At 37.7% G+C, this 12,621-nt stretch overlaps 1 protein-coding gene and 2 non-coding genes across 3 annotated transcripts; all 3 read right to left on the reverse strand.

Moving 5' to 3' along the window:
- Positions 1–2,140: 2,140 nt before the first annotated feature.
- LOC117638094 (acetylserotonin O-methyltransferase-like) lies at positions 2,141–3,545 on the reverse strand. The gene is made up of 2 exons (XM_034373190.1): positions 2,775–3,545; positions 2,141–2,491 (listed from the first exon to the last, which is right to left on the reverse strand). Exons 1-2 carry the CDS (start codon positions 3,543–3,545, stop codon positions 2,186–2,188), a joined length of 1,077 nt encoding a protein of 358 aa, XP_034229081.1. The 3' UTR covers positions 2,141–2,185.
- Positions 3,546–11,075: 7,530 nt separating this feature from the next.
- Positions 11,076–11,271, reverse strand: LOC117612327. The gene has a single exon (XR_004583367.1). It is a non-coding gene; the product is annotated as a U2 spliceosomal RNA (small nuclear RNA).
- Positions 11,272–12,378: 1,107 nt separating this feature from the next.
- Positions 12,379–12,529, reverse strand: LOC117612332. The gene has a single exon (XR_004583372.1). It is a non-coding gene; the product is annotated as a U4 spliceosomal RNA (small nuclear RNA).
- Between the last annotated feature and the right edge of the window lie 92 nt (positions 12,530–12,621).

Genomic DNA, 12,621 nt, shown 5'->3' on the forward strand with positions numbered 1-12,621 from the left:
ACAATTTACCTCCAATTAACACACATGGAGTCAACTGTTATCAATATACAAGATTTTCTCAAAATTATATAGGTTAAAAAAAACCCATCTATTTGGTGTAGGCAAACTAATACCCACATACCTTTTTCATGTAGGTAAACTAAAATACTCCAGAATTTCGTGTTGGTACATAACCATCACAACAAGGAAGGAGAAAAATCTACATAATGAGATATAGAATGATAAATCTGAAATTTGAAAGTAATCATACTCGTTACGTAATGCTCATCTTAAACCCTTTTATGAAGGGCCTACTCTACTTGCATAGATTATGGAGCACCTCTAGAATTAATAACATCTCCAAGTGTTATCAGCTGGCTAACAAGCTAGCTAGGATACCTGTAATCAGGTTTTGTTGGGACATTCAGAAAAAATGTTTTGGCTAATGCCCCTCCCTCCATCAAAGCAAATGGAGTCAGGTTCAGTCTAGGACTAACTTCTCCTACAGCCCAGATTGGACGAACTGATGTACAAGAAAATTCATCAACCTGAGAAACAAAACCCTCTCAAAAGCATTCAGAACTCTATATTAATTGCCCAGGTTTTTGTCGTTTTACTATGAAAGCATCTAACAAAGAAAAGGAAAAAAAATCAACACCAGAATTTCGTGTAGGCACATAACCATCACAATAGTATACAAGAGTATCTCAAAAAATGATACATAACCAAAACCACACTAGGACTTTCATCAAACACGTTGTGTGCGCCAAAAACTAACAAACTAAGAGTGTGATCAATATGGCACAAATCACAAAACAATTTCACAAAAGGAGCAAAACTACATAACCAGATTCCCAATAGGCTGTAGGTACATAAACAAGTTTTAAAAAAACAAAAATCAAGACCAGAATTTGGTGTAGGTACATAACCACTCTTCCTCTGGTTTTGCTCTGGTTAGTACTACCAATCGATGGGGGCTCCATGTACGTGCAAGAGAAAGACTTTTTTTACCTGCTATTTGACGGCAGACCACTCACGCTTGCTAGTCAGTGTCGAATGCTCTGGAATCGAATGCTTCGGTCGTTCTCGTATTCTCTTTACGACTGGGCTGATGACAGGAATGTGCCTGGAAACCAGATTTTGAACGACATTAGAGGGTTTGGGGGAATCTAATGTTGGAGAATCTGTGGTTTCAATGGAGGGAATCGATCAAGGCTGAAATGGTGGTAAACTAAAAAGTTTTGAAACGGTAGTTCTGAGTTTTTTGTAAACGGTCAGATAGATGGTTTAGATGCGTTGTTTACCTACAATGGCAACTAATGTAAATAAATACAATATTATGACCTCTTTCATCTTAGGGGGCATTACAATTTGAATTTGGGTTTTCAACGTAGTTATATAGATAGATGAGTTTGTGTCTGGGGGATATCAGTTGTATGGGCTTATATTGGAGTCTCTCAGAAGTTTACTACGTAGTAGACAAACATGGTAAGCATGCATTGTTCAGCCGTAGCTAGTGGCACATTATCATAAGAATAAGATACATATGTTTTAGTTATGAATCTTGTTTTTTTGTTGTGAGCATAACTTTTCTCTTTCCAATCGTGTTTTGATACTCTTCTAATACTATGTATTAGAATGTGAGTATCCAACCCGAAATCAATTGACAATGGATGGAGAGACCCAAAATCTTTATACCATTTGACAAGGCTTTAATTCTCCAATGTGAGATTCACACTCTCAATCAACACATACAACCTTTACCTACACACAAATCGGGGGAACAACTATTGAGCTATATGAATTGAATTGAATCAATACATATGATACAGTATTCTGCAGAAACTCTATCTGATTTTGCTTAGCTTCCATCCATTGGCTCTGTCTCATAAGTCGTAAGGACATTGAAAGACAAACTAATGGAAAGAAAGACATTGGAGGGCTGTGAATCACACACATGTATACCTTAAAAATCAAAGCATGTGTTGCTCAAAAACATGCCTACTAGTATTCAGATAGAAAGATATATAGCAGCCACAATGCATTTGCACAGATTTTATTGCCAACCATCTAAAGATTACAAACTGCAAGAGCAGTAGGCTTATTAAATCAACAGATAAAGACCAAAAGGTAACTTAAACACCACAATGAAACAGTACTAATTTGCAAAAACAAATCCACATCCATAACTTTTTGTTCTCTAAATTTAAGGAAAAGCCTGAATAACGGAACAGACAGCATGAATAGGTGTGATAGTGTGTCGGCTGAAGCCAGCTTCCCCAAGAACATATTCCCATTCCTTCGAGGTCCTTTCTTTTCCTGTGTTTGTATAGGCCATCATCACCATGTCTAGCATCAATCTCACATTTGTTAGTTTGATGTCCTCTTTCTCATCTTTTTCATCGATAACCGCTTCTACGATTATCACCTTCCCTTTATTTTCCGCAATAGCTTCCCTGCACTTCTTAAGGATACGGATGCACTCGTCATCGCCCCAGTCTTGAAGAACCGACTGCAATTCACAGAGTATCTATTGTCAAAACGCCTTGTTGAGCAAGAAAACTTATAGCAAGATAATCAGGGAGTGATGGCAGAGGAACCACATTTTTTCTTATCCCATTAGCGTAGACAAATGATGTAATAAGTAGGACATTAACAGACAAATCAAATGATGAAACTAATAGCTCACAGGATGAATGAAAAATATAAACGTGTTGCTGCTAGCTATTTTAAGGCCGCTCCTCCTCAAATGGTTTAGTTTTCTCTATTTCCTTTAACTATATATATATACTTACCTTAATAATTACAGCATCAGCCTTTGGAACACAATCAAACATGTCACCTCCAACATTCTCAATGCGGTCACACTCCTGAGCAACAGGCACAACATGAGGAAGATCAAAGTTGATGCCTTGAATCCAAGGACATGCCTCAACCAACAAGCGCAAAGTAGTCCCATCACCCCCGCCCACATCTACAATTGTCTCAATCCCTTTGAACACCTCTATACAACTTTCAATCACTGCAGACATAACCACCCTTGCATCACAAGCCATTGCTTCATTGAAAAGCTTGTTGTGATCAGGATTGGCTGCCCCAAAGCTCCATATGTCCTCACCATGTACTTCTTCAAACACTGAATTTCTAATATTACCTTTGATTCGGGTACTGAGGACATGCCACGGTGCCAGCATCACTGGGCTATTCTCTAGCAAAATGAAAGCAGCCATGCTGTTTTGTCCGGATTTCAATAGACGTTTGGACAAAGGTGTTTGTGCATAAACTTTGGGGCCTAATTGGGTTGCTGGCTTTTCTTTGAATATTTTGAGGTGGACTAGGACCCTCATGATGCGGTAAAGGGGAGAAGGATCACATCTTAGAGCAGATGATAGCTCTAGGAGTGTCATGGGGCTGCCATGGCTTTCAATTGCATCAGCTATTCCAAGCTGAATGGCACATTTTACCACCGCGATTTCAGCAAACCCGAACACATATTTCCAGATTTGCACTTTGGCATGTTCTTCTTCTTTCTCTTCTCCTCCTAACTCTCTTTGTTTATCTTCCATCTCTTTCTGTGTGTGTTTCGTAGGCTCTAAGGTAGCAATATATATAATTTTCAGGAAGAGATTGGAGTATAGTTACATGTAGAACATGTGTTGAACAGTTTAGGTAATGTATCACTCAATTTTAAATGTATTTTCATGTAATGATAGACATCTTTTGCCTAATTGGCTGGAAGGATTTTGTCTTGTATACAAAATTCTTTCTTTGCCAAAGTATTTTATCAAAAAGTTTACTACGTAGTAGACAAACATGGTAAGCATGCATTGTTTAGCTGTACGTAGCTAGTGGCATTATCATAAGATTTGAAAATATGGAGGGCTAATCACGTACCGACACCCAATTGAAGGGACTTATGTGTTTCTTTTTATTATTTTTTTGTACCGACACCCAATCGAAAATATGGAGGGCTAATCACGTACCGACACCCAATCAACTCCATTCTTCTCTCTATACACATGCATGAGGGTGAAATGACCAATTTTTCTCATCAGTTCACAGCAGTTATCAACCAAGGCTGCCCAAGGGTGCAAACGAAGTAGAGAAGGCTGCAGGCAAAGATTCATAGCGATAACGCCACGTTTTCAGTTTCTATTGTTTTGATTTATTTTTTAAATTAAATTAATCAAGTTTCTATTGTTTTGATTTATTTTTTAAATTAAATTAATCAAGAAAAGTGGAAAGTTTGTTGAGTTAATAAATAGAATAAGGCTAAATCAGGAAAACTCTTATTAAAACATTGTTTCTCTCTCATAATAATGTCATCAAACAAATAATAATTAATTAATTAATTATAATTAAATCCATGGAGATGTGTAACCTTTTGAGAAGGGTGGTGTGGTGAGGATACATCTTGGGTTAAAGTGGTGAACAAAAATGTTCCCAAAATTGTTGGGATTACATCATGATAAGATGTGCCACGTAGAGTAATCAGAAATCTATAGGGTTAATCACGTGCCGACACGTGGATATCAAAAATCGAATTCTCATATAAGAGAAGCAAAGGCTAATTGCAATTTGGGAAAAAGGTATGACAAGCTTGGTGTCTGTAATAACTATTTGTCGTTCCAAATTTGGGTAACAAGTTCATCACACTAATACTATATAATAACACAAGTGAAAGCACTATTTTCTTAGTGTTCACTCTTTGTCATACAAATTCTTTATCTATTTTCTAAACTTGAACAAACCCATCAGCACCAATATTAACGCCGACCAAATCCAATTAGCACTTTTCATCACACAATGATACAATACAAGTTTCAAAGTAGCTCACGTAATAAGGGTGAGTGAGAAGCAACTGCAAAACAAATTAGAAAAAAAATGGGGAGAAATATTAATAAAACCAAGTATGTTTTAATAGAAAAAAAAATGCTTAGGAGTGTGATCGCATTGAGAATGTTGGAGGTGACATGTTTGATTGTATTGCAAAGGCTGATGCTGTAATTATCAATTGTAAAACAAGTTGTAGTCCCACATGGATAGAGCGGAAAAGGCTGAGTTGCCGTAGCGGGATAAAAGTGAGCGGAAGCCAGTGATTTGAAGTATCTTTGCGCTTGGGGCAATGACGCAGCCTATGAGGTTCTAACCCCCTCTGCCCTTGAGAATTTCTGGAAGGTCTCTCTTCGGAGTAAGGGTTTAGCCGCTTGAAAGAGTATAGCCAGTCGGCTATACAATTTTTTAAAAATTAGAAAAAAATGGAGAGAAACATTAATAAAACTGAAAATTGAAAAAAACCAAGTATAGCCGCCCGGCTATACTATTTATCCAACAGACAATTTTGAAGTAGGTAAGAGTTGGGGCCAATGCAGGGAGTAGCGGTAGGGATGGCAACGGGTCGGGTAGGGCCCGGGTATGACAACATCATCCCCGTCCCCGCTCTCCATCCCCGCCCACGTCCCCGAACCCATCCCCGTTTAATAGGTTTCAGAGAATCCCCGTCCCCTCCCCATCGAGGGACTATCCCCCATACCCACCCCGAATCCCCAATTTTTTTTGCATAAAAAAAATATTTATCATACATTTTAACATTAAGTTTCATATTAAATTATCATTCAACACATCCAAATTAACTATAAAGTTCAACTCAACTATTCAAAATCATATCAATATGAAGTTCCAGAGAAGATTAGGAATAATTAGGAGATGGAGGTTAACTTAGGGTTAAACATAAATATTATATTTATTTATTTATTTATTTAAGTATAAACATATATATTTTCCGGTCAGGTTCGGGGATGGGGATGCCAATACCATCCCCTCCCCATACCCGTCGGGTATTTTTCAAATTCGGGAATCCCCGTTTAGTCCCAAAATCTCCCCTTGTTAGGGTCGGGGACCCGCCTCTGTGGGGATTTTTAGCGGTAGTGCCTTTGTTGATGTAACAGCTGCTTTTGCAGTTTCAAAAGTGATTTACAACTAAGAAATCAACAAGAATAACTTATTTATTGAAAAAAAATCTGATTTGAAAACTTATTTTCAAGAGATTATCATAAGATCCATCAGATGTGATTCATGTGGAAATTAATTGCTTTATAAAAGGCCAAGAACAATCCAGCCTAGTTATGGCCTACTGATATCCAATCAGTTCATACTCATGCTTTTCTGATTTTTACCTTTGCATTATCAGGCAAACACAAAAGCATACAACTGTTCAAAATATCCTCTGTGCACTGTGCGTTGATGATAAGGTGGATCCTGGAAACTAAATTCATTTGGCAACTTGCGAGAACAGTATCTTTCACGGAAACCCTACCTGCCTAATATTGCACATCTCTTTCCTTCACAAATGGTTCCCTGGAGTTTACATCCATTATCTCAACCACAAACACTCGTATTCATTTCCTTCAATAATGCCTCTATGGAATCAGCAGGGTGATATGAAAATCAAATCATTTAGAAAATTTAATATAAGAAAATAATAATACTATATTTTTTTAATCAAAAAATCAAAGAAAACCGAGTGTAGCCGCTCGGCTATATTATTTATTTTTTAAAAAGAGAGGACCCGCCTAGCGATTAGGCGTCCACGTGTCAAAATAAGTACAGCCGGCTATACTTATTTTTTTTTCTTTTAAATAGGGAGCAAAGCTGCTGCCCGATAACTCCCCATCCCCAAATGAGTTTTCACTCATTTTTTAGCAGTTTAGCTGTTTTTGCTGGCTTTCTCTGACACCTTTTGTTTCTGGCCTCCTAGCTTTGCGTGTCTTTCTTTTTTATGGGTATATTTTATATTATATATTTAACCTCATTTTTAGTATATTTTGGTTAATATTTTGGAAGAATTTTGATACTTTGAATTATAATTTCAATATAGGACTTTCGATTTCCTCTAGAGCAAAACATAATCAAATGAACAAATTTTGGAGTAATTTGGAGGACGTTCATGAGCCACTTAGCATGATCGTATCAAAATTTCACATTTTTCTACCAAGCGTTTATTTTCTGGCGATAAAATAAAGGAGCAGTGCGCGGTTCTGGAATAGTGACGTGTTGGGCTTATATTTAAAACAAGCTATCTTGGGCCAGATTTGGAGAAGATTTGAGGCCAAAACGTGGCTAGGAAGAAAATCATCAATTCCATTCTTCTCTCTATACACATGCGTGAGGGTGAAATTACCAATTTTTCTCATCAGTTCACAGCAGCTATCAACTAAGGCTGCCAAAGGGTGCAAACAAAGCAGAGAAGGCTGCAGGCAAAGCTTCACAGCGATAACGCTACCTTTTCAGTTTCTATTGTTTTGATTTTGTTTTTTAAATTAAATTAATCAAGAAAAGTGGAAAGTTTGTTAAGTTAATAAATAAATAATTAACTATAGTTAAATTCATGGACATGTGTAACCTTTTGAGAAGGGTGGTGTGGTGAGGGTACATCTTGGGTTAAAGTGATGAGCAAAAATGCTCCCAAAATTGTTGGGATTACATCATGATAAGATGTGCCACGTTGAGTAATCAGAAATCTATAGGGCTAATCATGTGCCGACACGTTGATATCAAAAATCGAATTGTCATATAAGAGAAGCAAAGGCTGCTTGCAATTTGGGAAAAAGGTATGACAAGCTTGGTATCTGTACTAACTATTTGTCGTTCCAAATTTGCTTAACAAGTTCATCACACTTATGCATAATAACACAAGTGAAAGCACTATTTTCTTCGTGTTCACTCTTTGTCATACAAATTCTTCATCTATTTTCTAAACTCGAACAAACCCATGAGCACCAATATTAATGCCGAACAAATCTAAATTCGCACTTTTCATCACACAATGATACAATATAAGCTTCTGCAAATCTAATTCGAACAAATCTAATTCGCACGTAATAAGGGTGAGTGAGAAGCAACTGCAAAATAAATTATATAAAAAAAAAAGGAGAGAAATATTAATAAAACCGAGTGTATATTAATAGAGAAAAAAAAATGCTCAGTAGTGTGATCGCATTGAGAATGTTGGAGGTGACATGTTGGATTGTATTCCAAAGGCCGATGCTATAATTAACAATTAGAAAAGAAGTTGTAGTCCCACATGGATAGAGCGGAAAAGGCTGAGTTGCTGTAGTGGGATGAAAGTGACGCAACTTATGAGATTCTAACCGAGGCGCGTCTATTGCTAAACTTGTACTCGATTTACATTTTGGGCCTTAAATTAAATTATTAGTCCAAATGGTACATAAACTCTATTTTAATCGCCCATTTGATCCAACCGTTATATTTTCTGTTAAATGTAACCAAATTTTAGGGACAAATACGACTTTTCATAATTAACAAATAAAATAGAATTAAAATAAATACAAAATTAGAAAATAATTGAAGAAAAAGAGAAAAAAAAAAAAAAAAAGTGTTTGGTCCTTTGACGTCTCTTCCTCTTCCAATAGAACCCATTTCTCTGGAGAACTCCAACACCCCATTCTCAAATTGCCTCCCATTATTAATCCCATCTGAGTAAACCCTTCCTCCAATCCCCTCTCCCTCATCCCTACCACTAGTAAACGAAGACCCATTTCTTGAGCCTGGCAAGCTGCATCTATGAGTTTCAACCTAGTCGGAGCATTCAGAGGGCTTTCTCTGCGCTCGGGCTCAAGCTCAAGCTCATCATTGTCCTCCTTCTTCAGGGGCGATTTGGGTTCGCTGCAAGTGGGTCCCAAACTGTCATTAGTGTCAAACCCCCAGAGATTGGTCTTGAAGATTCAAAATGCGCACAAGAAAGGAGCTAGGAGTACCAAGAACGGTCGCAATTCCCTAGGCCAAAGGCTCGGCGTTAAGATTTTCAGTGACCAGGCTGCCAAGGTTGGCTCCATCATTGTACGCCAGCATGGCACCAAGGTACACACTCAATTACACCCAAACCAAACCAAAATGTTGTTAATTTTGTATAATCAATCTTATATTAGGGGTTAAAGTTGTACTGATTTTGAGCCCAAAGTTTGTGTACTATTGGCTCAACATTGAAGAGTGGCATAAATAAATTGAAACCATTTTTACCATAAAATGATTTGTGTTGAACTCGAATTTTGGTACCTCCGTGCGTGAAGCTTTAGATTATAGAGATGCATGTTTGATAAATCTAGTGGTGGGTGGATGGATTGTGAAGAATGTCCCTTCTTTGAGTGTGTTGAATTATTAAGGATTCTGGAAGTTCTCAGAAATAGAGGGGCCTGGGATGGAGGTGGTTGTTGGATGGTTTGGGTGGAGAGTGGTTTTGGGATGGGTTTGGGGGTTGGAGCTTGAGGGTGGTGGCCATGGGGGAATGGGACGAGAGAGAGAGAGAGAGAGAGAGAGAGAGAGAGAGAGAGAGAGAGAGAGAGAGAGAGGGGAGAGTTTTTATTTATTTTTTACGTACGTAATGACTAATTTGCCCTCACATTTAACAGCAACATTGACAGAATGTAATGGTAGGATCAAATGGGCGATTAAAATAGAGTTTATGTACCATTTGGACTAATAATTTAATTTATGAACCAAAATGTAAATCGAGTACAAGTTTGAGGACCATTTGATTTTCCCTAAAAACTATTTCCAAACCCGCTCTTGGGCCTTAGTTCAGCCATGTGCCCTTGAGAATTTCTGGAAGGACTCTCTTCGGAGTAAGGGTTTTAGCCGCCTGAAAGAGTATAACCGGTCGGCTATACTATTTTAAAAAAATTTGAAAAAATGGAGAGAAACATTAATAAAACCAAGTATAGCCGTGCGGCTATACTATTTGTCCAACAGTCAATTTCGAAGTAGGTAAGAGCTGAGGCCAATGCAGGGAGTAGCGGTAGTGCCTTTGTTGATGTAACAGCTGCTTTTGCAGTTTCAAAAGTGATTTACAGCTAATAAATCAACAAGAATCACTTATTTATTGAAAAAAATCTGATTTGAAAACTTATTTTCAAGAGATTATCATAAGATCCATCAGATGTGATTCAAGTGGAAATTAATTGCTTTATAAAAGGCCAAGAACAATCCAGCCTAGTTATGGCCTACTGATATCCACTCACTTCATCATACTCATGCTTTTCTGATTTTTACCTTTGCATTATCAGGCAAACACAAAAGCATACAACTGTTCAAAAGATCCTCTGTGCACTGTGCGTTGATGATAAGGTGGATCCTGGAAACTAAATTCATTTGGCAACTTGCGAGAACAATATCTTTCACGGAAACCCTACCTGCCTAATATTGCACATCTCTTTCCTTCACAAATGGTTCCCTGGAATTCACATCTATTATCTCAACCACAAACACTCGTATTCATTTCCTTCAATAATGCCTCTATGGAATTAGCAGTGCGATATGAAAATCAAATCATTTAGAAAATTGCATATAAGAAAATAATAAATCAAGTTCATGCATGGTCAATGGGAATTCAATTGTTACAAATGGAAAGTGATTCACATATTTTTATCACAGTATTGCAAGGATTCCAATCTCCTCATTAGTGTCTTATTTTTTTCGGGGTAATAAAAGCAAACTACTCAGAGTGATTTAAACAAACCATCCGAGTCTTCGGAACAGCCAACAAGTCATCTGAAATTTCTGAAACACAACAGACAGGAGCATAATCAAACACACATAGGCCCAAATCGAAGTTATAGCTCAAGTTTGCTATACAATCAGCCACCCCATTCTTCTCTCTGTAAACATGGAGGACTGAGCAGTTACCAATCTGTTTTGGATAAGGACAACAGCTGCAGCGGAATCCATTTCAATCACAAGGTTCCTAATACCTTTGTCATTGCAAGCCGCAACCCAAAAGAAAAGCCCCCGAACTTCAGCTTCCAAAATCTGTCCTCTCCCCAGATTCCTAACAAACCCACTGACCCAATAGTGTCTTTTGTCACTAATGAACGACATTGAATTTCCTCCTCATCCAACCGCACCGTAAATCCAAAGTCAGAAGATTTTTTTCAGTTCGCGAGGTTAAGTTTAATTTACACATCTTAATTCAGCGTGTATAGAAACACAGCTTGATTTCTTAGGGTGTCTCGAGTGTTACAAAATACACAATGGCAGGCCTCGCAATTGCTAAAGACAATTTTAAGTTTGAACTGGATTTGGTGGGGTGCGCCAGGCCCATGCAATAGTGCAACGCTTGGGCGACACACGAGAGTCCCAATAGCAAGCTACTGTAATGGACCCTCCCCCTAAAGAAATTAATTTAATATCGTGTGGACCATTGGTCCACGTATCAGATATTAAACTGATAAGAACAGATACTACACTTGATCTTAGCCAAAAGGCCGAGAAAGGTATGCTTATTCTTTTCTCTTCTTTCTCGTTTTATAGGGCCATTCACTTCCATGCTTCCTTGGTGAGGCCGATGTGGGATTGTTACAAACAGCTAGAGGGTGCCATGAAAGAAGGGTGAGGGGTAAGGCCTGTACCTCTGAGTCTGAGATTCGAACTAACAGAGAGCAAAACTGATTTGGTTTATACATGCATACATCTGTTAACAATGGTAAAACGTTGGCGACAAAACGAAGATACTGAATTACATACAAGTTGTACGAAAGGACTGCTTCTCATAAAAAAGAAACAAAGACCGCTTGCGATTTGGGATAAACGTGTGGCCAAGGCTTGGTATCTGTGCTAACTATTTATGGTTCCAAATTGCTTAGAAGAAGTTAATCACACTCATGCTCTAATTAGACGATAACACAAGTTAAAACACTCTTACGTGTTCACTCTTCATCTATTATCTAGATTTGAACAAGCCCCATTCATGTTCAACAGACCCAATTGACACTGTTCATCACACAATGATACAAGCTTCAAGGAGTGGCTTATTTATTAGTCTATCATATAATTCTTCTAAATTATCAAATCTAATCCTTCCAAGATATTGATGTTAGTTCAAGTATCGAGGCTGAGCGAGAAAATGAATTAGGATTATGATAAGCAAAAAGTTTCGTTCTCTTCTATTATAACAAAATGATTGAAGGCCACATTGTCGTTTCCAAAATGACATTAGTTCATGTCTTCCAGGAAATCAAATCAAAACAATTGGGCTGTCACTTGTTATACAAAAACACATATAGTCTATTTGGAGAGAAAATAACAAGAGGCTAGTTTTGGGTTTTTCAATTTTCAATGATAGGACTAAGAATCGGTTAGAAATTTTCGATGATAGAACTAAAAATCAATTAGAAAATAACAAGTGACTAGTTTTGGGTTTGAATCTTTCAATGTTCATGCAAATTTTCAGGTGACAATGAAATTCTGGTGTTCTTAATTACAAATTTGGAAGTTAGTTTTTTTTTTTTTTTTTTTTGTTCAAGAATTGAAAGTCATTTCATGTTCTAATAATTAGTTGAAATTATAATTATGTTGATGAAAGAATGCTTGAACTAGGAGTTGTAGGGCTTTACCCCGAAGGGAGCCCTTCCAGAAATTCTCAGAGGCCACGGCTGAACCGAGGCCAGTGAGGGGGTTTGGAAATAGTTTTCAACCAGCAATAGACGCGCCTCGGTTAGAACCTCATAAGCTGCGTCATTGCCCCAAGCGCAAAGATGCTTAAAAATTTGGCTTCGTCTCGCTTTTATACACACTAGAGAAACTCAACTTTTATCACTCTGTCGATGTGGGAGTTTGTTGGGTTCAAAG

This window comes from Prunus dulcis, chromosome 8, assembly GCF_902201215.1.
Source record: "Prunus dulcis chromosome 8, ALMONDv2, whole genome shotgun sequence".
Classification (NCBI taxonomy): Eukaryota; Viridiplantae; Streptophyta; class Magnoliopsida; order Rosales; family Rosaceae; genus Prunus; species Prunus dulcis.